At 46.0% G+C, this 23,741-nt stretch overlaps 1 protein-coding gene across 1 annotated transcript in view; it reads left to right on the top strand.

The window, feature by feature from the left end:
* Cyb5a (cytochrome b5 type A) overlaps positions 1–23,741 on the top strand; it is a 30,244-nt gene that overhangs the window by 2,116 nt on the left and 4,387 nt on the right. The window contains exons 2-3 of the mRNA XM_075968128.1: positions 20,229–20,357; positions 21,898–21,927. Coding sequence (XP_075824243.1) covers positions 20,229–20,357; positions 21,898–21,927 — 159 coding nt within the window. The remainder of the gene's footprint in view (positions 1–20,228; positions 20,358–21,897; positions 21,928–23,741) is intronic.

Below are 23,741 nucleotides of genomic sequence, written 5' to 3'. Positions count from 1 at the left end.
CTTCTTGAGCAACATGCTCCCCAGGAGCCAGCCAGCTAGGGAGATGATGAAGAGAGCTGAGTTTGGAAGATACAAAACGGTTGGGTCCTGTTGACATGAGGGTTAGAGGAACCAAGGTGCCCTCCTGCCTTTCTTACCCCTGCCACTGTTTATGAATGTTCTAGCATGTTGGAATGTAGCAGGAGCATTTCCTGTGACTTCTCAGTATGTCCAGATTCTGCCGGGTGTCGACAGGTTTTTCCTCTTGACATCTTTGTAGCTTGCTTTTCCTACGTACGACTGCTTGTTTTGCACAGTGTTTTAATCATTGGTTTTCCACCTCCAGGGTAGTGTTGCCCTTAGGTTCACTGTGCACAGCCTTGTGTGGTCCCTGCAGACAACTGCCCGTGTCTGTTCGGGTTGCAGCTTCACACAAGTCTCCTTCAGCTCTGCTGCGAAGACATGCCGCCAGACAGCTTTTCTCCTTCCTAGGTCCCTCCAGCTTCAGTTATCTTTGTTAAGTCTATGCAGTTATCATAGGCTTAGGCTTAAAACAGAAATATTTTACAAGACCAGAGTGTCTGGCCGTCTGGCCCACTTTCTCTGCCTTTTCCTCCCATTCTTCTACATTTCAAGGCCTCGGCACTTTCGCGAAGCCGGTGTACTGAGCACTAGTCTGTCCTTGGTAATTTACAAATGAAAGGGGGGGTGGGGGCAGCCTCCTTACCTCCGTCTGGAACTTTCTGTCACCTTGAGCTATGTTTCCACAGCTCACCCCTCCACTGAGGTGGTTTTCTCCTTTTTTAAGAATCCCTCGTTTCTGTTGAAGAAGCGTGTGTTGTAATGTTGGGTGGTTCCTGCTCTGCTCTCTACCTTCCTCTGTGCCTTTGATCCCTACATGCAAAGGGGAGTCCGTGGCAGTGCCTGCCTGCCTGCCACCGACACAGGAACTGAAGCATGACTGGTGTGATGTGCATACATGTAATCTCAGCATTAGTCAGAGGCAGGAGAATGGCCAAGAGTGAAAGAGGCTAGCTTGGGCATCAGTGACAATCTGTCTCCAGAAACCAAAACTAGAAGAAAAAAAAAACAAGACATACAGACAAACAACAGAACCCAAAGCAGGCTGAGTGCGTGTGCTTTTGTCAGCTGTTGTCAGGGGTAGACTAGGGCTGTGGTTTCCACTTCGCAGTGCCGGGTGTGTTTGTAGGTAACATGTAAATCCAGAAGGTAATCTTGACATAGGGGAGTATTCAGAAAAATTATCTTTCTGGTCAAGAACACAGATTGAAGGTTACTTGTGCAATGTGAACTCTGTCTTGCTGAAATAATGTTTAGAGGTTCAAAGGATGGGTAGGAACCCAAGAGGGAGGGCAGGCCGATTGCCAAGGCAATCTAAACAGCCGCAGGTGTTTGCTTTCTAGCTGGTGCCTGCAATGGGATTATAAGTCTCATTACCTATATTTTGAAACCCCCTCTTTTTTTTTTTTTTTAGTTCCAACCCGTAGGTTTTTAGTTTATTTTTGTGAAATTGAGTCTTGTCCTATCAGACCATGTTATTAACCAGGTTAATGATTACAGAAATTTGAGACATCATGATTTGAAATGAAAATAGGTGTTTAGGGCCAAGAACAAGTTTGCATTTCCCCCTCCTGCGGTTGGGCCAGGTTTTAACAGGCTGTGGATGGGAGGGAAGGAAGCATCCTGTGATAACCCTGTTAGCTACCTTTCCGTCTAGGCAGCATGGGTGTTGGTAACATAACATCTCCTGGACCGTGTCACAAGGCGAGTTGACCCTCCTCCCCATGGACATTTCCTAGTGGCCCCCAGATGCCCCTGTTTTCTAAACTGAGTCTTGAATATCCTTTGAAAGCATTCTGCCTTGCAGAAGCTCTTAGCTTCTGACGCGCTTTGGCTTTGGGGTCTTGATGAAATCTGTTGTCACATTCAAAGGAGCCCTCAGTGATGGCAGTGGCTTATGCATCCTGGGTAAACAGGTCGCAATGTGACATCCTGCAAGGCCACCTGGGTATGCACCTAAGTTTCTTTTAGCTATTTCTGCTGTTTCGGGGAGGTGTACCTTTTCTGAAAATAGATTCCAGCTTTGTTCTAAAACAGTGAAAACCAAAACAAAGGCTCCAGACCACACTCAAGGCACTTAAATCTCTCTTTTTTGTCCTTAAGGTGATGAAAATTTTATAAATAAGGAAGTGAAACAGGTTCTACAGGCCAGTGGGGGTAAATCAGGGACTAGGTAAGATGCTAATCACCACTTACTACGGATATCTGTTATTCTAGAAGATTCCAGAACCCTGGGAGACAACCCACAGTGCCTGTCTTGTGTAATAGAATCTGAATAACTCTGGTCCTCCTCCATTCATGCGAGCATGTCGGGCTGTGGTGCTAAGGCTGGTTCTAGTCTTAGGACATTGGGAAGAATAATATGCGTGAAAAGCGCGTAAAGAGGAGGTGTCCAGACAATTAAAAATTTTGGGTTTTTTTTTGTTATTGTTAATTGTGCTTGGAATTGGTTTTGTTTTTGTACTGAGGTTTGACCTCAGGGCCTTGAGTGTGCCAGACAAGCCACTAAGCTATGTCCCCACGCCTTGCTATTTTGTTTTACTATGGAGACAGGTCTTGCGCAGGTTGGCCTTCAACAGATGGTCCTCTCACTTCAGCCTCCTGAGTGCAGGGATGGCCAGCGCGGCCACCATACCGTGTCACATGATTACATTTTGATTACTGCCTACTTGGGGTGAGGGTCCAGCTTAATGGCAGAATACAGAATACTACGTGGCAGGCTCAAGACTGTGGATTTGATCCCTGGCACTTGTTATGTGGGTGTGTATAGTTATCAGAAAAACAAACAAACAGAAACGTGCTTGGCACCTTTCACACGTAAATCTGTTACTATGGCACACACCCGCCTGTCCTATGGGAGCAGTGGCACCTTTCACATGTAAATCTGTTACTATGGCACACACCTGCCTGTCCTATGGGAGCAGTGGCACCTTTCACACGTAAATCTGTTACTATCGGCACACACCCGCCTGTCCTATGGGAGCAGTGGCACCTTTCACGTGTAAATCTGTTACTATGGCACACACCCGCCTGTCCTATGGGAGCAGTGGCACCTTTCACGTGTAAATCTGTTACTATCGGCACACACCCGCCTGTCCTATGGGAGCAGTGGCCATCGCACCAGCACTATTCCCTGTCTTTGTGCCATGTGCAAGACCATTTGACAGGTGCGTTCTTGGTGTCTCCTGGGATGTAGTTTCCTTGGGAATGAACCCTTAATTGTATTTATGAGCTGACTCCTGAGCTTCTTGCAGTTATCGGAGCCATGGGAATGGGTTGAAGATCGGGTGCACCAAGCTCTATGATAGGCGGCGTCCAGAACTTGGTCTTGGTGGCCTCTGGTCAGGAGGATCACAAAGATGAACTTAATTTTCTATACCTATAAAGTATATTCTAGTCGGGTGAGTGTCCAGACAATGGGAGCCCGGGGAGACTCTGGAAGAAGGCAGGATACTCCGGGGAGCTGGAGGCGAAGGGATAAGATTGTGTTAACATCCTTTAAGCCCACACTGCCTGGCTTGCTGGCTGGGGATGCAACTGTTTCAGCGTTGCAAGCTCCTTGGTACCAGAGTTCTCTCCTGCCTGCTGTTCTTTTGTTCACCAGGATTTGTACAGCTGAGCCACCATAGGCTGGGACACAAAACACATTCTGCCTGCTCTCCATTTTTTTACTATGCAAGTAAATGTCACTTATTAATTCCCTCCTCCCCAGTGGGGTGATAAAAACTATAGCAGGGAACATTTAGTGGACGTTTATTAACATTCATTACGTCGTATGCTGTAATGCCGAGGACAGTTTGCTTCTAAAACCCTTGTTGGGGTTAGATAGCTCAGTTGATAAAGTGCTCGACCCACAAACATAATCTGAGTTAATCCCCAGGGCCCGTGTAAAAGACCCAGGTGTGGTGGTGCAGACATGTAGTCCCAGCACTGAGGAGGCAGAGTTGGGGAGATTCCTGAGGCTCACTGGCCAGCTAACTTACCCCACTTGGTTAACTACAGGCCAGTAGGAGTCCCTGTGCCTAAAACAAGGTAGACAGCATCTGAGAAACAGTCCCTGAGGTTAACCTTTGACCTTCACACACGTGTGCACACACGCATCCATGTATGCATGCATTCCCATGCTGCACAGGTACACACATACAAACCAGACCAGAAAGAAAACAGAACTTTACATTTGTGTTATAGGTCACTAAAACAGACCTCCTACTGCATGGGGGGCAGCCTTCTTCTCCTAAAGGCAAAGGCATGTGGCTTAGAGAGTCTCCCAGCCGGCTCGGGCATACAGCCTGCACTGCGCTACCAAACCTGAGGCCTATAGGGTTTGGAAGATAACCAGGATAGCTTTCAATGAAATCATATCCCATGGTAGGAGTGCCCTTTCTTGCTCTGAGGTTTCAAGGCGAGCTGTGAAACAGATGGAAGGAGGTGAAAGGGCAGACTCCTGTCTTCCTTCTGTCTGCATAGCTTTCTAGAAGGGAAGGGAAACAGCCATTTTGTTTCTCACAGGAGCTGTTCAAGTCTCGCCCAGTTGGTTCTTGGCATAGGGATCTTTGCCACTGGGCCCACTTAAACCATGCGTGATTTCCATCCAGAGAGGTTCAGTTCCCACGTGTCAGGCGTGTGTGAGGAGGCTGTGGATGTTCTGGAGAAGGCTTCCTCAGTGACTGCCTTTAGAAGATACGCAGTGAAGCCGCTGCTCTGACTGATCCCTGGGTGTGTCTGGCTGCCCTCCCGCCCCCTCTTCCTGTCTTCAGCTTTCTCCTGCCCCATAGTCCTCTCCTGTGAGTCTCCCATGCCACCACGGGAGTGGCTGGGACATCTTTATCTGGGCTCATCTGTCACCAGCTTCAACGCCCTTCCGTCTCCAGCCCATCTCACCTTGACCTCTGCAGCAGGCCTTTGGTTTTGTTCACTTGGTGGCACCATGAGCCTTCAGCTAGTTAAGGCATGCTAACATTACACTAGGGAGTGCATTTTCCAGAAAACTAAGCTCCGTCTTGTGAAAGACTGTCACGTGACTGTCATGTGACTCCTTCCTGGTGCGTCCCATTGCATTTAGAATCAAATCCCATCTCTGCCCAATCTAATGGTGATGGGTCTTCCACCTCAGGTAGTGACACTGTCTCCTGTCCACCATGGCTTTGTTTTTCAAACCAGCTAGACTTGTTTCTGCCTGAAGCCTTCGTTCTTCTTCCTCCCTGCTTGTCCTGTTTCCCTGGTCAGCTCCACAGAGAGGACAGTTCTCTGTCTTACTTTCTGTTGCATGTGCCTGCTAACGGTGACATCAGTCAGGACCGGGCATTTCTTTAGCCGCTGGGCTTTGTCTTCTAGACGGCAGACTGCACGTGTGTCTGCTCAGTGCTGTCTGCCCTGGCCGTAGTAACTGCTGGGCATTAACCCTGGGGCGGAGCAGGAGAGCCTTCTGTGGACCGCAGCTGCCGGCTCATCTTCGCTGCTGTCGGGTTTTCCTCACCCACTCATGGCCCTTTGTGGTAGCGTCAGGATCTCTTCGTCACAGACACTTGGTGGAATTCTGTCCTGAGGGATTTGTCACTCAGCACTAATGGGACTTGGTTGTGGAAATCCGGATTATTATATAACCACAGAGCAAGGAGCAACACTTGAGTCAGATCCTGTGTTGTAAGACAGAGTGGAGTTCAGTACACACAGAGCACATTCGGAGACGCTTCCCGGCTTCTTCCTATCGAAGCCCATGCCGCCATGTTTCCTCGGGTTCTGCCTTCTCACTTGGTGATGTGACAAGTCCCAGCGTCAGAGCCTCACCCCCCACGCCATTCTCTTCCTTATTCAACATGGGGACCCCCTCCTAAGAATTACATGAACACGACGTCTCTGGACAGCTCTCCCCACTGTCTCCTCAGGGTTTGCTCCCTTGCATAGTGCAGCCTTTGAAAGTCCTGTTAAACCTCTCCATCAACTCCCCGCTTCTCTCTGTTTCATCTGCTCCTTTCTCTTAATTCCACGACTGCTCCTCTCCTGGGTTGTTCCTCCAGTGTCATCTGAAGGTCATGCAGTCATTTCCTGCTTGGCTTCCTGGATAGCACTCACTTCCTCCTCTCTCCATGGTCACACCTTTGGCCACCTCCTCTTCCTTCTCTGCCTATCTCTGACCTCTGTACTGGAGACCCTAAGGCCAAGGGTTTTTCCTTCTTCCTGGACCATCTTGTCCAGTGTCACAGCTTCCAACATGTGGGTGCCTTCTGGATTATAATATCCAGGCCAGAAAGGCCCCTCTGCTGAGCATGGCTTCACGTATGGTGTTTTATTTCATATCCCCACTTTGGTTTCTGATAGGCTTCTCAAACCTAACATCTGAGAAACAAATACCTGGTTTTGTGTTCCAAAACTTTATCTTTATCCTTGCCTGCCTTCCCCAGTCGTGAGTTTCTTACACCTTCTATTAAACTCACCAGAATACTCTGTTGGCTTATCTTCATATGAAAGTTAGACTTTGGTTAACTTTTCCTCTCTGCTGCTGTCACTGGTCTAACCCTCTGACAGCTCATGCCTGGCCAGGTCTCCTGTGACCCTGAATTTGCTCACCACAGTAGATTGACATTTTAGAAGTAAAGCCAATTTATGCCACTTTGTTCCACTTAATCCCTTTGTGGAAAATCACTCTACCTAATTAAAAAACTTAGAGTATATCTACAGTATTCCGGAGAGTGTGGTGCTGGCAGAGGGACACATATGTAGATCAGTGGAACAGAAATAGAAAAATCCAAAAATAGACCTGCACAGATATTTCTCACTGATTTTTTTTTTTTTTTGCAAAAATATAAAGGCAGTTTTAGGGAGGAAGGGCAGTCTTCAGCAAATGGTTCTGGAGTGACTGGGTATCAGTGGCCAAAAATAAATCCTGTTTTAAACTTCACATTTTATGGAAATTGGCTCAAAATGGATCACAGAAGCAGTTTTTTTTTTTTTTTGGAAAAGGTTAGATTTAGGCAGAGTGTTCATAGCATGGTACCGAAAGAATGACCCATTCTAAGATCTATGCCTTGGAAAAAGAAACTATCTCTACAGTTCACTCCTTTGTCTCTCAAGTATTAGCCAGCTGTTCCACTTAGCCCCCAGCATTTCAGAGACCAGGACTGCTTTGACTTCCTAATGCATTCCCGGGCAGCCTGAGCTACACAATGAGAGCTTCTCAAAACAATGGACAGACAGACAAAGCCTATCCTGACCAAATTAATCCAGCTGGAAGTCTGTGTAGATCCCTGAGTTTGTCCTTCCTTCCTTCCTTCCTTCCTTCCTTCCTTCCTTCCTTCCTTCCTTCCTTCCTTCCTTCCTAATCCCCCATCTCCTCCTAATCCCCCATCTCCTCCTAATCCCCCATCTCCTCTGTGCTAGGGAACAAATCATGGACTGAGACATGCTGGGTAATTGCTCTATCTCTGAATTACATCCCCAGCCTTGTACTTGGTAATTGCTCTATCTCTGAATTACATCCCCAGGCTTGTATTTGTCTTACATGACCTCAAAACACTAACTTGCTTGCTTATTGTATTGTTGCATATCTGTTTCCTACTAAAGGATGCCCCCTGTGAACCCTGGAGCTCCTCAATCTTATTCATAGGTCTCTCCTAATTCCTAGAATAGCCCTGCATGGAGAAGGGACTCCGTATGAATGAAATGACTGAATGAATAGAATCTTAAAAGTGTAAAATAGAAGAAAGCTCCTAGGAATGGCTGTTGGATCAGACTGAGTAATTTCCTGACAATTTTTATAATTTTTTTCCTTGCCCGCCTGCAGATTTCAGCCCCATTTATTATTGTTTGTTTTTCGAGACAGGATTTCTGGCTGTCCTGAAACTCGCTCTGTAGATCAGGCTGACCTCAAATTGAGAGATCTGCCTGCCTCTGCCCCTCAAATGCACTTAAGGAAGGGCCCTGATGTTTTTGGTGTGGGGGGGAAGCAGGGAGGATGGAATGACACCACTGTCAGCCCTCGGGTGCCCATAGCTTCGGCTCTTCTGACTCACTCTGCATTTCAGGTAGACCAACAGCCCCTCTCAGGTCAAAGTCAGCTACCTCTGCGCCCCTGGTTTTGGGCTTTACTAGTCTTAATTGAAGTTGGGTGGTCAGTCAAGAAGTCCACTGTGACGCCACCTGGTGGCATCTGTGCTTGGTTCTGTCCCTGGGAAGCAGGCCTTGTCCCGAGCCTTTCTTCCCTCTACTTCAAAGCCATTGCATCATAACTTGGGGCTTTGTGCCCTTCAGGATCCAGAATAATAGTTATGTCTTCACTTTCTTTACTTGCTTTATTTTATCTGTTGAGAAAGACTTAGTAATGGCGGACTGAAAATGCTGGTCAGGGCATACTGACCAAGCTCAGAGTCATCATTGACGCATGGAATATTTTAGTCTAAACACTTACTGTTTTATTTCTAAAAAGTGAAGTTTTGTTTGCTTTTCTCAAGGAGGGAAAGCACGAGCTGTCTGCCCGCTCACAGATGACCCCGTGTTTCATAGGTGCCCTCCTCATGGCTGACCTAGAGAGTGAGGTCACTCTTTATGATGTTTCCGTGAACTCTTTCAGTGCGGGCCTTGGTAGAATCGAGATACTAGGAGTCAGATAGACTCCCAGATAGGTAGATTTTGTCTCAAGTCGGGACGTTGAGGAAGAAGCTGGCCAATATGGAGATTTGTCGCCTTCCTTGCCTAGCCAGGGCCTCTTTCCCTCTCTGTCTCCTCACCAGGGAGTCTGTCTACCTCCCAGTTTCTCAGAATCGTGGTAGCTGATTTAAGTTCGTCATCTTGATGATGATGGGGTGGGGGTGGTGGGAATGGGGTTCTTTGGGCTTTGGTGCTAGAACTGACTTTTAATGGTTTTAGGGAATGGGGTCATGGGATAGGGAGAAATGGGAACTATATTATTATTTGAACACTCTTAAGTGCCAGACTTCATACTGTTTTTTGCTGTTTAATTCCCTGCAGTTTGAGGGTCTATTTTAAGATTTTGATAAATGATCATGGGAAGTGATATCCGCTTTGTTCTCTCTTCTTTCTGAATGTTTCCTCAACACACAAAACACGTAAGCAAACCATTAACCACTATATTTTTATACTTGTAAAATCTGGTTAAACCTTCAAGGGCAGCCTTGACCTAGAGAAGAGGCCCCCAGAAAACATCTGGAGAGGTTGGAGGGAGGAGGGCAAGTGCCCGGCAGATAAGCATTGCTTGTGGCGCAGAAACCATCCTGGACTTGGACTGTGGAAGCATCACTCACGGCAGTGCTGTGGAGACGTGGTTTGCAGCCAGCCTGCCCGGGAACCTGCCTCCGGTTCTCCCTGGGATGATGGTAGAAACATCCCACTTGGAGGCATGTGGAGACAGCCGTTCTCAGAACACTTCCCATTTGTCACTGTTACCTCACACTGTTGTCCCTACTTTGTTTTCCCAGCTAAGAGGAGAATGCTGAGTGAGTTTTCTCAGGGAGAGATGAGGCGGTGCCTGTTCACCCCATGAAGAGCTATGACAACAGGCCGGTGAAAGTCTTGTTGAACCTATGAATTTGTTGGCATTACTTACAGGAATATGAGTGAGGGGGTTGCTTAACCTCCGGAGTTTGGGTGCCTGGGGCAGGGGCATCACCGGAAAAGCCCACCCAGCATGAGTGAGGACCCTACCACCCCTTGCAGCCTTTGGGCAGCTGCACCTCAGAGCAATCTCCCCTCCTCACCGCAGGCCTGTGTGTCAGCGGGGTGATTGCACAGGGGTCTTATGTGCGTGCCCAGCTAAGAGAAGTCGGATAAGCTCGAGCCAGCGTCAAAGCTTTGCCGTCTTAGAAAAACAGACCTCAGAAATGAAAGGAAACATCTGGTTGGACTTCTTGTGATTTTAAATCTTACTGCTTTTTAAATTCTTTTGTATTCTTTATTTTGTTTTAACTATTACAGATAATCTCGAATAAGTTTTTGCTTGTGATTTTTTTTGGGGGGGGGCATTATTTTCTTTTTGTGGGTTTTTGTTGTCTTTTTGCTTTGTCATTGTTTTGGGAACTCCGTGTGTGTGTGTGTGTGTGTGTGTGTGTGTGTGTGTGTGTGTGTGTGTGATGAAAGAGCCTGTTTCAGACTCCAGAACTGGTGGACTTTTGGCCCACATAGTTAGATTACGTGGCAAAGTGTATTTGTCCTTTGTAGTTGTTTTGCAGTCTTCGGTTAAGTAAGCTCAGTGCAGACCCTGACTGGATGTGATTTACAGTGCTGTGCAGTCTGCTCACCTTGGGGCTCCGCCAATCCTGCTTCTCCAGTGCTCTCTCGCTTTTTATAGGGGCCATTTCGCCATCAGTTAAGAGCTCTGACATAAGAGTGTCAGGGGTGTGTGTGTGCGCGTGCGTGCGTGTGTGTGCAGAGGGGTGTGTGCAGAGGGGTGTGTGGGGGTGTGAGGGTGTGGGGTGTGTGTGTGAGGGGTGTCTGTGTGCGCACGCGCATGTATGTAAGGTGTGTGTGTGGTGTGTGTGTGAGGTGTGTGTGAGAGAGGGAGAGGTGTGTGTTTGTGTGCATGCGTGTGCGTGCGTGTGTGTGCAGAGGGGTGTGAGGGTGTGGGGTGTGTGTGTGAGGGTGTGGGGGGGGGTGTGAGGGTGTCTGTGCACACGCGCATGTATGTAAGGTGTGTGTGTGGTGTAAGGGGTGCGCGCATATGTGTGTGTACACGCATGTGTGGTGTGTGTGTGAGGTGTGTGTGTGAGAGGGAGGGGTGTGTGTTTGTGTGCATGCGTGCGTGTGTGCTATCCAAATTTCCTTTGGGTTATTTTTAGTTGGAGCATTTACGGTGGTAAGCATTTAGTTTTCTTGGTTTTACAGGAGTGATTTCCTTCCAAATTCCCCGATGAGAAATTTATGAAGAAACTTGGTTTTGTATGTAAAGTTACTTGGTTCACACTTTTTTTAAAAAAAGTAATCCATCTGCGTCAGAAAAGTGTCTGTGGCCCCATCCTTTCTTCTGATTACAGCCTTTCTGTCATTTGTCCGTCAGCTTTCTTCACCTGTAAATTTCAGAAGGGCGTTTCCCATTTAATCTCTATGGTTGGGGGGGAGGGGGGTTTTGACCTTCAGCCTTTTTGGAATCAGGAACTTTGACCCAGATGGATGTTTCTGGGCTGGGCTCTGGATTCAGAGGAGGCCAGACTTAGTAGAAGTCCAGGACTGGTTGCTGTGAGGCTAGCTGCCCTGGACTAGTTCAGATCAAACGAGTGTGTGTGTGTGTGTGTATGTGTGTGTGTCTGTGTGTGTGGTGTGTGTGTGTGACAGTTTTTATTACAACACTGTCCTGCAGCATCGCTGTGATTTCCTGGAGTTGGGTTGCAATGGCTTTCAGCCTACATGTGGCTGGGTCCTTCAGTTCGTTGTGTTGGGTGGGGACAAGGTACTTTGGCACATCTGTAATGCCATGTTCTTCCGGCCTCGGAGTGACCCTTCCTTCTAGTCTCCTGCAGCATGCTGGCTTCCAACACCCTATGTGCTTACTTACTTCCAACCATCTAGTCTTTCATAGTTTTTTTAAATTTAAACTAATTTCTTTGTTAATAACAGACTTTTTAATATCCGTGAGTAACCTGTTATTTTTTACCTCTGCTCCTTTATGTACCAGCTCTGTGAACTTCAGTTTTTGCAATCCAGAAAGCACTTAGATTGTTTTTTAAAAATCCCTGTTTTTCTACCTAGATGTCTAGTCCACTGTTTAGTCAACAACCCAGAAAGAAGACTTCTTAATAATTCTCTCATTGATATATGCCAAGACACTTGTCCTTGAACTTGTTTGAGGGTTTTTTTTTTTTGTGGTTTAAAACTGTACTTATGCTGCTAGAGATGATATCAGACAAGCTGGATTTCTTAAGTAGGTAATTGATGCAGTTATTAGATTTAAACTCAAAGGAAATTCAAATAACCGCGCACACAGGAGCTGAGAGTTGATTCTCTGTCAAAGCAGGTAGCTTTCCTGCCCAGGGCTATGGATAAACCGTTCTGTCCTGAGGAGTCCACACTCGAGCTCCCGCCCTTTTCAGGCAGCTTGGGGCAGGTCCTCCTCCTTCAGCTCAGGAGCAGCTGTGGAGTGGAGGAGATGAAGAAGCTAGGGCAAAGGAGGGAGTGCTTCCCTTAGTCCGAGGTGAAGAGCGAGCCTGGGGACCAGTCTTGCCGAGGAGATAGCATCTCTAATGACAGCCGCAGGCTGCTGGTTTGAATCTAAAGTGATGCTGATGTCTGGCAGCAGCATTTTTCCTCATCTGAGTTCATTGCCTCTATGTCAAGAATTATTTATTATTCATGCAAATAATCCATATCATAACTAGTATCAAAAGTTCTCTTATCAGTTTTTGTAGATCCACAGGTCTCAGAAAATCCAAAGTAGATTTTCCCCCTTGCAGTTTAAAAAATACATATTCTGGGTCCTGTAGAGCAGTGGTTCTCGACCTGTGTGTCGTGACCCTTTCACAGGGGTCCCATATCAGATATCCATACCAGACATTGCAGTCCATAACAATAGCAAAATTATGACGTGTCAGCATACATAATGTTATGGTCGGGTCCCCCACCATGAGGAACTGTATTAAAGGGTCACAGCATTAGGAAGGTTGAGAACCACTGTTGTAGAGTCTGATATGTCTGTCTCTTATCACTTCTCTTTGGCCTCATTCTGAAAAGGGATGAAGTGCCAGGTTACTAATATCTTATCGTTCTTGTCCTCATAACTTAGAAAGTAACCCCAGGTCATGAGTTTATTATAAATGCATTCCAGGGCAGTGTGATATGCCTGTGATACTGTTCTTTAGAGAACGCTTTCTTCAGTTTTACTCTGGTATTACTGTCTTCTGTGTATGAAAAATCTCACTCTCTTCTCCACCGGCAAAGCCATTGCCGGGTGTGCGCTGTGTCATCCTTACTCCTGATTGTACTGAAGTGGAGACTTAACAAGAAGCTAGAGAAGGGGGTGAAGATAAGGACCCTCTGGGGACAAGTTTACCACATGAACAGTACTGGGTCAGACATACGGGCTAGCCAGCTTGGCCTGTAATGTTTGGGTTCATTGGCCTGGAGCAAACCTATGTGCACTGTAGTCTTAACAAGAGACATGCACTCTCACTGAGGTTCCTAGAGCTTGGCTGTGGATGGTGTTATCATCTGGTCCCTTAGGGAGATTTTGCGTGTGCCATTTTGATAACTTTGGTGTCTCTTCTTGAAGAAAGCAATCCCAGGAACGGTGGTCTCTTCCCAGGCTGTGTACTTTTCATTAAATTCCTTTGGAAATTGGGGTGGGTAGGGTCATGGCCGGCCCTGTAGCTAGATAAGCCTATATCTGTGGTCATGCTTTTAACTGAGTTCATTTCTCACAGCAAGTAATTTAACTACTTACTTAAAAATACTAGGTTACCATTATTAGTGAAGATGGGACAGGAATCCGAGCTTTTATCAATCAGCATTGGCCAAGGGTCTGTAAATAGCACACTCAGGTTGTTATGGATAAATGTTGCTCAGTGAAGAATAATGACCAAGTTTGTGATATTATCTCTTTTTTAGGAAACCAAAGATACACCTGTTACGTTTTTGAATATTATATTAGCTCTCTGAAAGCCACTGACTGGGATGCCCAGTTAACGCAGTCAGGGGTAGCCCCACTTTTCCAGCCAGTCATTCTGAATAGTGAGGGTTCCTTTCTTGTCTATTTTCCTCTCTGAAATGACCTATCTTTGCCTGAGTTTATTGCTCTCATTCATTTAATGCTTACTTTCCTCCCTTATTTATTTATATTTCTCATTTTATAGGTAGGCCCTTGAATTCTAATTTATGATGTATATTGCTATATTTTTCATTTAATAATTTAACCCCAATTATTTAAATAAATCTTAAGTGAGACGGTCAAGAAATCACTTCAGATACTTAGTGATTGCAAAGCAATGATTAAAGCTATAACACTTAATCTATTTAAAGTTAATATGAACGAAATGTTACATAAGCTTTAATTCCACTGTTCAAACAAGACTTAATCAGAACCTCTTCAAAGTCCTACAGTTGGGAGGATTGTAAAACAGGTTTGGCTCGATCCTAATACCCATTCTGTAGTTACAGAAGAGTCCTTTGGCCCTTTGCCACCTCCGCTTTTCCAGGGGTGTGTCAGCTACGAAGGGTTTTTCTTCTGAAACATTTTGTGTTAGATTCTTCCTCTGATGGTTATTGCTAAGTAGAATGTATAGTCGATAATTGCTAAGAGTAATTGGCTTGATCGAATCATTTAAAGATGTTTATATAGAGGGGGAGAGCACCTATTTTACACTAAAGCTAGGGAGAGGTTTTTTTTTTTTTTTGAACATTAACAGAGATGAAAATCCTGCAGTTGCAGTGTGAGGGGGACACCTGGGAGCCCACAGCGCATTCGTCTTTGCCTCTTAGGGACCTTGCTCCAAGTCACGCCTGAGGTGTAGGGCCATTCACGATTAGTCAGAACTGAGGCCCTGTCTGTGCCAAAGGAAGTACATGCTTCTTCAGGATTAGAGCGCGTACTTTTTTTTTCTTTTTATGATTTTTTTTCTCCCATCCAATTATGAACATGCCTGAGCCTGTTAAGCTGTTCAGTCAGACAGGATCGGGTGTGTCCTTTTCTATATGCCTCACAGTGCTTTGCATATAGATTTTAATTTAGTGGGTTATCTCAGGGAAAGGAGATTTGTGTGAACCGTTGGGAGTGAGAAAGTTCAGCTGGCTGGCATATGTAGCGATCCTAAAAGCAAAGATCCGTGCTGATCTCGTGTATTTAGTTAGCGCATACTTGACGGCATTGATGTGAGTGGCAAACACAGATGAACAGAACAGGCTGAAGTCTGAGTCATGAATTTTGCAAACAAATGTGTACATGATTTGAAAGTGTAGCAGTGTGAGCTGAGAGGGAATGGAGAGAGGCTGGAGGCCATGCTGGGAGTGACTGGAAACTGTCACTGGAGCAGGAGCGAGATGCCCATACAGCTGAGGTCACGGGGGCGACATTAACCGAGGACCAAAAGAATCAAAAAGAGTGTATTTAGGGCAAGAGAGAGAAATGTTTTGCTTGAAATGGACACTGGGCATTGGGTGAAGTTTTCAAGTATTATAGACACGCTAGGAGCCTGGCACCAGGAGGTCACAGAAGTTGTTACTCAGCTGTCTTCGTTAGTGGACGGATGGTATGCAAACTGAAGATGCAATCACCAGGAGAGATACTGCAAGTGGATTGGGAGCAGGGCCGAGGGCGGAGCCTCAGTGTTTGCACTTGGATATCGGGTGGCTTTGGTGGGCTGAAGGACGGAGAGAATGTATCTGAGAAAGACAACATTTCAAGAAGAGACCCATGATGAGAAACTTTCCTGAGAGCCAGCTGAATTTCAGGAGTGGGTAGCCAATTTGAACTGTCTGTGATACAGTTTGGAAATGCTTGGTACCAGAAGTGTTTCCGGCCTCCGATTTTGGGATATTTGTGTACTCACAATGACCTTTTAGGGATGGGACTCACCAGTGTGAGATCCATTTGTTGCACACGCTTCTTTTTGTGTTTCTTCCTAAGCCTTTTGTGTTGTCAGATACCACTAGTTAGAGTTCTGCTCTAGACTTTGCTTCTATAGATGTGTGAAGTCCCACTAGACCACTGCACCGTTCCTTTTGCAAAAACAGATATCACCTCCTTTTTTCTGTTGTCCTTTAGAAACAACCAGACAAAGCTGTTGTAGCTCTCTGAATCAGAGCCGCTAAATTTGAAATAAGTTCAGCGTCATTTCTCCAACCATTGTGAACTCATCTCTCTGGGCTTGAGAGGCACAGCAGGCACCCCTTGTCTGCATCCAAACCCTACAGATGGATCTTCTCCCCAGTATATTCTGGATTGGAACAAGAGACACACTCTCCTGAGTATAAACCTTGGTGATGACATGAGCGTCCACAGATCTCGTAATGGAGGCCTGGTGCGCTGTCCATGGCTATAGACAGTCTGCACAGTCATCAGCTTCCAATTTCCCTGCCGTTGCTCCAACCAGAGTCTCTCTTCCTGTCTGAGAAGACTGAGCTGTGTAGCGATGCAGTTGTTGGAATTGGGTCCCTCTGCAACAGATGCACATCCCTCGAGTGGTGCAGACCTCTCTGGAATGTCAGCAGCTATTTAATTTAATTGCTGAGAATGCCCTTCATTCTTTCAGGATATGTATGGCAAGGCCTTGTCCTTCTTACACACATAACCCGAAGGTAATTTTATATGATTTTAGTGTACTTACATTTTTCTGCAACCCCTTACATGAAGTTGGGGTATCATGTCAGCACTCAGTAAGTTTTTATTTGAGGTTTTAGGATTAGGAGTGTACATTGTACCATGACTTCCTCAATGTATCCTTAGTTCTGAGTTGGAGATGTGGCAGAAAATTTCTCCATTTATGGACCATGTCAACTTTTAGTATTTTAAAACAGAGTTTTCTTCCTTCCTTCCTTCCTTCCTTCCTTCCTTCCTTCCTTCCTTCCTTCTTTCAGATAAAAACATGAAGACTACTAATACCATTTATTGGCATTTCCTTATCTCTGTCTCTGTTCATCTCTGTCTCTGTTCTCATGTATTGTCAGGATGAGGGTGTATCAAAGCAGCTAAAGAAGTTGGGAATTCACAAAAATACGTGGAAGGAACTGTGATCTTGCAAGATATGTGGGCAGAGTGCTGAGGTTATCCCAACAACCAATTTAGATCTGGTCTCTCTCCCTAATCCCCACATAAGCCTCCCTCCCTCCTCCCATCTTCACCTTCTTCATCTCCTTGTGCTTCCGCTATGAGCTGTCATTCTGGCCTAGCACACTTGCTGTCCATTGTCGCCCTCAGGACTCTCAGAGTAAAGTCTGACTTCATCACCTTCATTTTGATGACTTCCTGTTGCTCACCAAAAAGATCAAGATCCTTGAAGAGACCTGGGATCCCTTCTTGGCCTGGCCTGGCCTTCTCCTTCCTGGGCCTCAGGCAGGCTTCCTTCCTGTCCCTGAACTCAGGAACTTCTGCATTAGAGGGACTTCCTTCTGTGACCCTTACCTTCTCATAACTCCAGTTGCCTCTACTATTTTCTTCTCCATTGGCGATACTCCTTTTTCATCTTGGTGGCACTCACCGTGTGATTTCAGCAGTGACAGTCACTTGTAGTTCACAGTTGAGCATTGTTCATGTTTGCCTGTTAGCCTGTGGTCCTTAGGGGCAGGAACCAGACTGTCTTGGCTTACTCCTGAGGCTGGGTTTTGAGGACACAAGGCCTGCATTTGTTGTGTGAATTGACTAGAGCCACAGAAAATGAAAGCTTCCTTTGGGATAATGGGAACCCTTCACAGATGCGATTGGCCCTCTTGCTCTACTCTGCCCCGCGTCCTTCTCCACCTTCCCCTCTTTCTCTTAATTTACATGGAGAGCACTTTCTCTTTTTCTGTGTGTGTCACATGTTTCAAGGAAAATACTGGCTATTGCTAAGAGCTAGTCCCTTATCTTTGCTCTTTTATCAGGACTTGAAGTTTATTTTCTCTTAAAACAATTTTTCAGGCTTCGATTTTCTTATTGATTCTTTCACAAAGCTTTTAGGGTAGAGTTAAAATGTTCCAACATCAATCAGTTTATTTGGTATTGTGTTTTTCCTAAGTTATTCATACACACACACACATACTCACACACACACACTCACACTTGCTTAGCAGTGATCAGTGAGACCAGTAACCAAAGTGTTTTCTTCTTTGCTTAGAAAATTGCCTGGCAGATGATTTAGGCCAGGTTCACACTGGAGACGGAGCTTCAGGTAAACGGGCCCTTTGCTTTGTTTTCTGTTGGAGCTGAGGTGAGGGCTGCCCCCTTGGCATCGCTCTTTTAGGTTAAGACTGTTGTATAATTGAGATGGGATGTGTGGTTTCTCCACCTCAGCCCCTTCAGTCCAGGATCCTCATGACTCCATAGCAGACCAAGATGATGACCTCATTTGTCCCGGAAGATAGGCTGTCTCTGGTGGACATCAAGACTCCGGGAGATCCAATGAGGCTCACTTGTCCTGAGCAGGAATCCCAAGTTGAGGAACTTGTGAATTAGGTCATTAGCTGAGGAGCTGTAGTGTGGGGCTGGTCACCTCTGGGCTCTGGGGACTTTGGTCACTTCATATCTCCTACGTCCCTGCCTTTCTGCTCCTTGGTCAGATCAATGTTTGGCAGTTCCAGATCATTCCAGAACCAGAAAGTCTTGATTACCACTGCCACACCTGAGGTGCATCTAGAGCCGTTAGTGTAAATTTACGTCTTGCCAGTCACTTCTCATTGTCAGAATGGCTGGAGCAGAGCATATTCCAGTGACGTAGAGCAATGTTTATGCAAGTCAAGTCATGCTGAGGGCAGACACTAATATCGGAAAGTGTTTATTAAGGTACACTAAGCGTAATGATATGTGTCTGACACATAAAATATATCCTCCAAAGTTATGACCAAGATTTCCATCCTTGTTTATTTTATGTGTATGTGTGTATGGGTGCTGTACCTGAGTGCATGTATGTGGATCGCATGTGTGCAGGTCCCCACCCCCTGCATTAGAATTGCAGGTGGTTTTGAGCCACCATGAGTGCTGGTATCCGAATCTGGGTTTCTGCAAGTGGCAAATGCTCTTTCCTACTGAACCACCTTTCCGGCCCCCAAGTCCTGGTATTTTCTCTAGTTCCCATCGTGTCTTAGTTGGTGTTCTGTTGCTGTGAAGAGATACCATGAGAGAAAGCAGTTTTAATCAGAAGCCTGCTTGCAGTCCATGGTTATTACAGGAGGAGGAAGACACGGGTGACCCTGGAGAGTAGCTGAGAGCTTTACATCATGAAGTCCAGGCAAGCAGGCAGAGAGAGTCACACTGGTCTGGTGTGGGCTTTGAAAACCTCAGAGCCCATCCCCAGTGACACAGGTCTTCTGATAAGACCACACCTCCTAGGAAGGAAGGCCTGACTGCCTTCGGCTACACAGGGAGGTGGCTTATGGACCCTAAGGTAACTTGCTTAAAGATCGGGATGAATTTGATCCAGGTACATCTTCAAGCTTAATTTAAGAAGAGTTTCAGGGGTGAGAGAGGTGGCTGAGTCATTAAAGGCCAGGCTCATAACCAAAAACATAAGAAATGGTTTTTGTTTTGTTTTGCTTTGCTTTCCTGCCAGAGTGTTTTGGATGACTTAGCAGAGCGCGTTTTCCTTCTGCAAGTCTGAGAACTCTTAGCCAGGAACCTCTGGGCCTCATCCCCTAGGGTCTCTTTCCACTGTTGGACTTGGCTTCCTGAAGCAAGATTGTCCTTTGTTTTTCCAGTTAATGCAACTAAAAGCACTAATATGCTTCTGCAAAACAAAGGGTTCTTCCCTCCGCTCCACGTAGATGTTCTGGCTATACCGATGGCGGTTACTTGGATCCCTCCAGAAAGAATCCCATGCTCGCTCATTCTGCACCTTCCTGCTTGTCCCCTGAGCAATGCCAGCTGCGCAGTGTAGCTGTACGGAGTGCGTCCTGAAGGGAAGCTTTGTGTTCACCTCTCTCTGACCAATGGACGGTCCCTCCTTGGTCCAGAATCAGGCTGAGAGGGTCCCAAGTCTGAGCCTTAAGTAGATGGCTGAAGAGACAGTTTAGGGATGGGTGAAGAAGCAGAATTTGGGGAATTTCCCAGAGAAGCAGAGCAGGCATTACTACATCTTTTTAAATAGTTTACTTATTTTCATTTTATGTACATTGGTATTTTGTCTGCATGTATGACTGTATGAGGGCATCGGGTTCCCTGGAGCAGGAGTTAAAGACAATTGTGAGCTGAGCTGCCAGGTGGGTGCTGGGAATTGAACCCGGGTCCTCTGAAAGAGCAGCAGTGTTCTTAACCCCTGAGCCATCGCTCCGGTTCCCACCACATTATTAAGGCCACCACCCATATAACAGTGTTGTTGCTGGGCCAGCACGGTGACAGATAGCATCAGAGGAAGCTTCTGCTGTATGGTCACCAAGGAACTGGATCATGAAGAAGCATGCTTAGAGTTCCCATCGTAGACACTTAAAGTCAGCCATGGTCATCAGTGACTTCTGGGGTAGGCTATTGGATTCAATAAAGTAACCATTTCCTTTTAACTCATTGACCTGAAAGATTTTAACGTTCATGCAATCTGTTCTCTGAACAGCATCCTGGTGGGGAAGAAGTTCTAAGAGAACAAGCCGGGGGCGATGCTACCGAGAACTTTGAGGATGTTGGGCACTCTACTGACGCACGAGAACTGTCCAAAACGTACATCATCGGGGAGCTCCACCCAGTAAGTCAGTTCTTGGGGTAGGAGGTGCCTTTCTTCTTCTATAAGGCTAGTGTTTGACATGGGTAAGTCTAGATTTGCATCAAAGAAAGAGAGAGAGAGAGAGAGAGAGAGAGAGAGAGAGAGAGAGAGAGAGAGAGAGAGAGAGAGAGAGAGAAACTTTAAAAAGCAATAGAGCAAAACCAATTTCTTCTGAGTTTAGCATATTTTGAGACAGAGTCTCAATACATAGCCCAGGCTGGTCTGGAGCTTCCTATATAGCCCATGCTGACCTGAAAGAGGCTCCTCAAACCTTTAACTGTGCTGGAATTATCACTGTATATCACCTTGCCTAGTCAGGACACCATTTTGTCATAAAATAAATTGGCTCAAGCTTTCTTTGCTTGGCATTTTTTGGTTATGGTTATTGCTGTACTCAGGGTCAGAATGCTGTGCTCCAAGGCTCTGCCCTGGGGACACTCCCCAGGCTCTGAGAGCCCAGAGAGAGACACATCCAGAGGGTGGGGAATCAGTCCAGTCAGTTTGTTCTCCTGCAGCCCGGGGAGTGAAGGGGGCCAGGAGTACACATTCCTTGACGAGAGATAAGTAGCTGCCCCAGCCCGTTATGCAAGCAAGAAACGCTGAAGATAAATAAATATAGGTATATCCCTATTTTTATGTCTTACTGTATATGAATGGTGGTTTTTGTAAGAACCAAAAATGAAGAAAAGATAAAAGTAGGTTCTTTTTAGAAGTCCCAGAAATCACTTTGGAGCAGGTTCTGTTGAGCTGTCTCTGTGTGTGTGTGTGTCTGTGTGTCTGTGTGTATGTATGTGTGTGTCTGTGTCTATTTTTCTGCTTGCCTGCCGTCTTTTGGATTTGCTGGGAGGTTATGTATACTTAGACTCTACTCTGTCTTACTTCTCTGGAAGTTTTATCAGCCCACACATTTTCATACTTCCCAGAAATACCATGGTTGTATTGCATCGGCAAGGTCTGCCCTTGTGATAATTCCTCCCCGTCCTGTTCCTTTAAGTTCTCTTCCTATAAGGAGGGCGGGTGAGTTTCATTTAGGTCACCTCCCTGTGAGGTTCTTCTGTGGTCAGCATTTAGATGCCCTTGGATTTTGACATCCTCAGCCTGAGGGTTGGATAGTTTATAGTCATATTTCTGGGAGATTGCAGGCTTCACTGAGGCCATCATAGCAGAAAGATGCGTATCTCAGTGAACTTGAGAGCAGAGAAGGAAGGGAAGGATTTTGTTTTCAGTTGTTCTCTGAATTGACAACTCTAGTAAGTCTCTAAACCCCTCCACATATAACCAAGACAGTCATGGGTCCATTCTGAACTCTGGGACTGCGGATGGAAATGCCTCTTGTTCCTAACTACTGTGAATTTTTGTTGCCAAACCACACGGATCAAACTTTGTATTTAACTTTGCTGAATGCCAAATGCTAGTCACTGAGTAATAATTTAAAAATAAGTCAGCCCTTTGAATATGAGACTTTTACAGATAGATGTCCTGTTATTTTTAATTCCACCCTTTTCTTTTTTTTCCCTTACAGGATGACAGATCAAAGATCGCCAAGCCTTCGGTAAGTTTGCACAACCATCTCAGAGTGGTGAACAGAGGTCACTGTGTGTCTTCATTGCAGGTCAAACTGGAGCAAAGGTCACCGCCTGCACAGGTCTTTCTGGGTTAGGTAGATGTGTGATTTACTGGCTTTGCAAAAGCTTGGTTTGGGGTTTTTCCTTTGTTTTTTCTTACCAGTCAGTGTGGTTTTGAGGAGTCCTTGTGTGTTACAACAAATGTATTAATTACTTTGAAAAACATCATAATTATTAATAAACAAAAGTCTGGGTGTATAGCTCGATGGAAAATGCTTGTTTAAATGGAAGCGTGTTCTCCTCCCTGACTCGGAGAGGACTTACCTATGGCTCTCCCTTCTCTGTAGAGTGGGGTGTCCTGGGCATTCAGAAAAGGCGTTTCACATTGGCATCCCCTAGTTCTTCAGTCTAAGCTGACTTTCTTATTTAATTTGCTCATTAAATCTAGAGTAAGAATTTATGAGAGCAGCCAGCCAAAGTTCCTGAAAAGTATACCTAGGCCAAAGTTAATTTTTGGCTCATAAAAAATGAAGGGTGAGGGAAGGTTTTGCTTTAGAAACGACAGCAAGGAAACCCAGCTTTTCCATCTTGTTCTGTGCTTCTGGCCTTAGTGGAGAAGGCACACAGGGCGAGCCTCTCTGTGGAAAGCCCACTGTGCTGTCTCTGCTGCCGAGATGCTGTTTGCATACATAGCATCCATACTCAGGAGCATGAGTGCAGATGCCGCGCTCACTCCAGCTCTCACACGGTGCAGGAAAAGCCATGTGTGAGCCTTCCAGTGCACATTTAACACTGGTGATAGGCGTGCTTCAGGGAGAGTTAAGAAAATGAAATGGTGTTTAGAATCTGAACTATGTCTGTGACAGTTGCTCAGATTCTGACGAGTAGGTAGCTTTTCTGGCTGCTTTATAGGCAGCTGACATGCTGGAATACCTATGGTTGTTTCCCCTAGAGTCTGTCAGGGAAGAGGTCCGTTTCGGTCTTGTTAGATGTTTAGTATGTTAGTGGTTTTGTCGTGAGTCAGTCACCTGCAGGAAAACAGGCTTTGGGGAGGCTTGTTTCCTGAGCTTTGATCTGCTGCAGGCCAACCACATCCCTAACCGTAGTGCCCATGCAGGTGTGTTTGGTGGTTAGCCTGTCTCATACCCCAGACCACTGGAGGCCACCTTCATCCGTTTGTTCTTAGAACATGTTCGCTCTGCAGCTGTGGGTCTTGGAGATCCACATGCTGGTGCTCAGCATGCACGAGGTCCTCGGGTCAGTCTCCAACAACTGGCCGTTATTGTGCTCCCCTGAAATCCCGAGTCCTTGGGAAATGATCACAGGAGCACCAGAAATCATCCCAGGCAACAGCGTGCGTTTTAGGCTAGCCTGGGATATATGAGACTGTCCCGAAGGGCAGTGTCGAGGGACGAGCGTGTGTGTGCCTGCTATGTTTGCTGCTCTCTGTGAGTGTTTAGTTTCCATTACTTTCATGTTTGGAGTAGCTGGTGGACGGAGCACACGTCACAGGATGAATTCTGGGACTCGCACTGTCAGCGTTAACAAAAGACCTCCTGCCCATGTTTGCAGGAGGGAGCAGCTCTCTCTCAGTCAGACACTGGGCCCCCATTTTATCACACGTGGCTCAGTGGACGTGGAGCCTCTCACTGGACTCCACATCTATTGGTGTGCAAAGCAGATACTTTTCCTCTCAATATTTTACAGATGGACCAGCTTTGGAGTATTTTATTGTTTTAAAACAAACAAACCAACAAGCAAAAGAATCCCTTTATTTCCTGTTGTGATTTCGCTTAAACTG

The sequence above is a fragment of the Microtus pennsylvanicus genome, chromosome 4 (assembly GCF_037038515.1).
Source record: "Microtus pennsylvanicus isolate mMicPen1 chromosome 4, mMicPen1.hap1, whole genome shotgun sequence".
Classification (NCBI taxonomy): domain Eukaryota; kingdom Metazoa; phylum Chordata; class Mammalia; order Rodentia; family Cricetidae; genus Microtus; species Microtus pennsylvanicus.
This window is presented reverse-complemented; position numbering and strand designations above follow the sequence as displayed.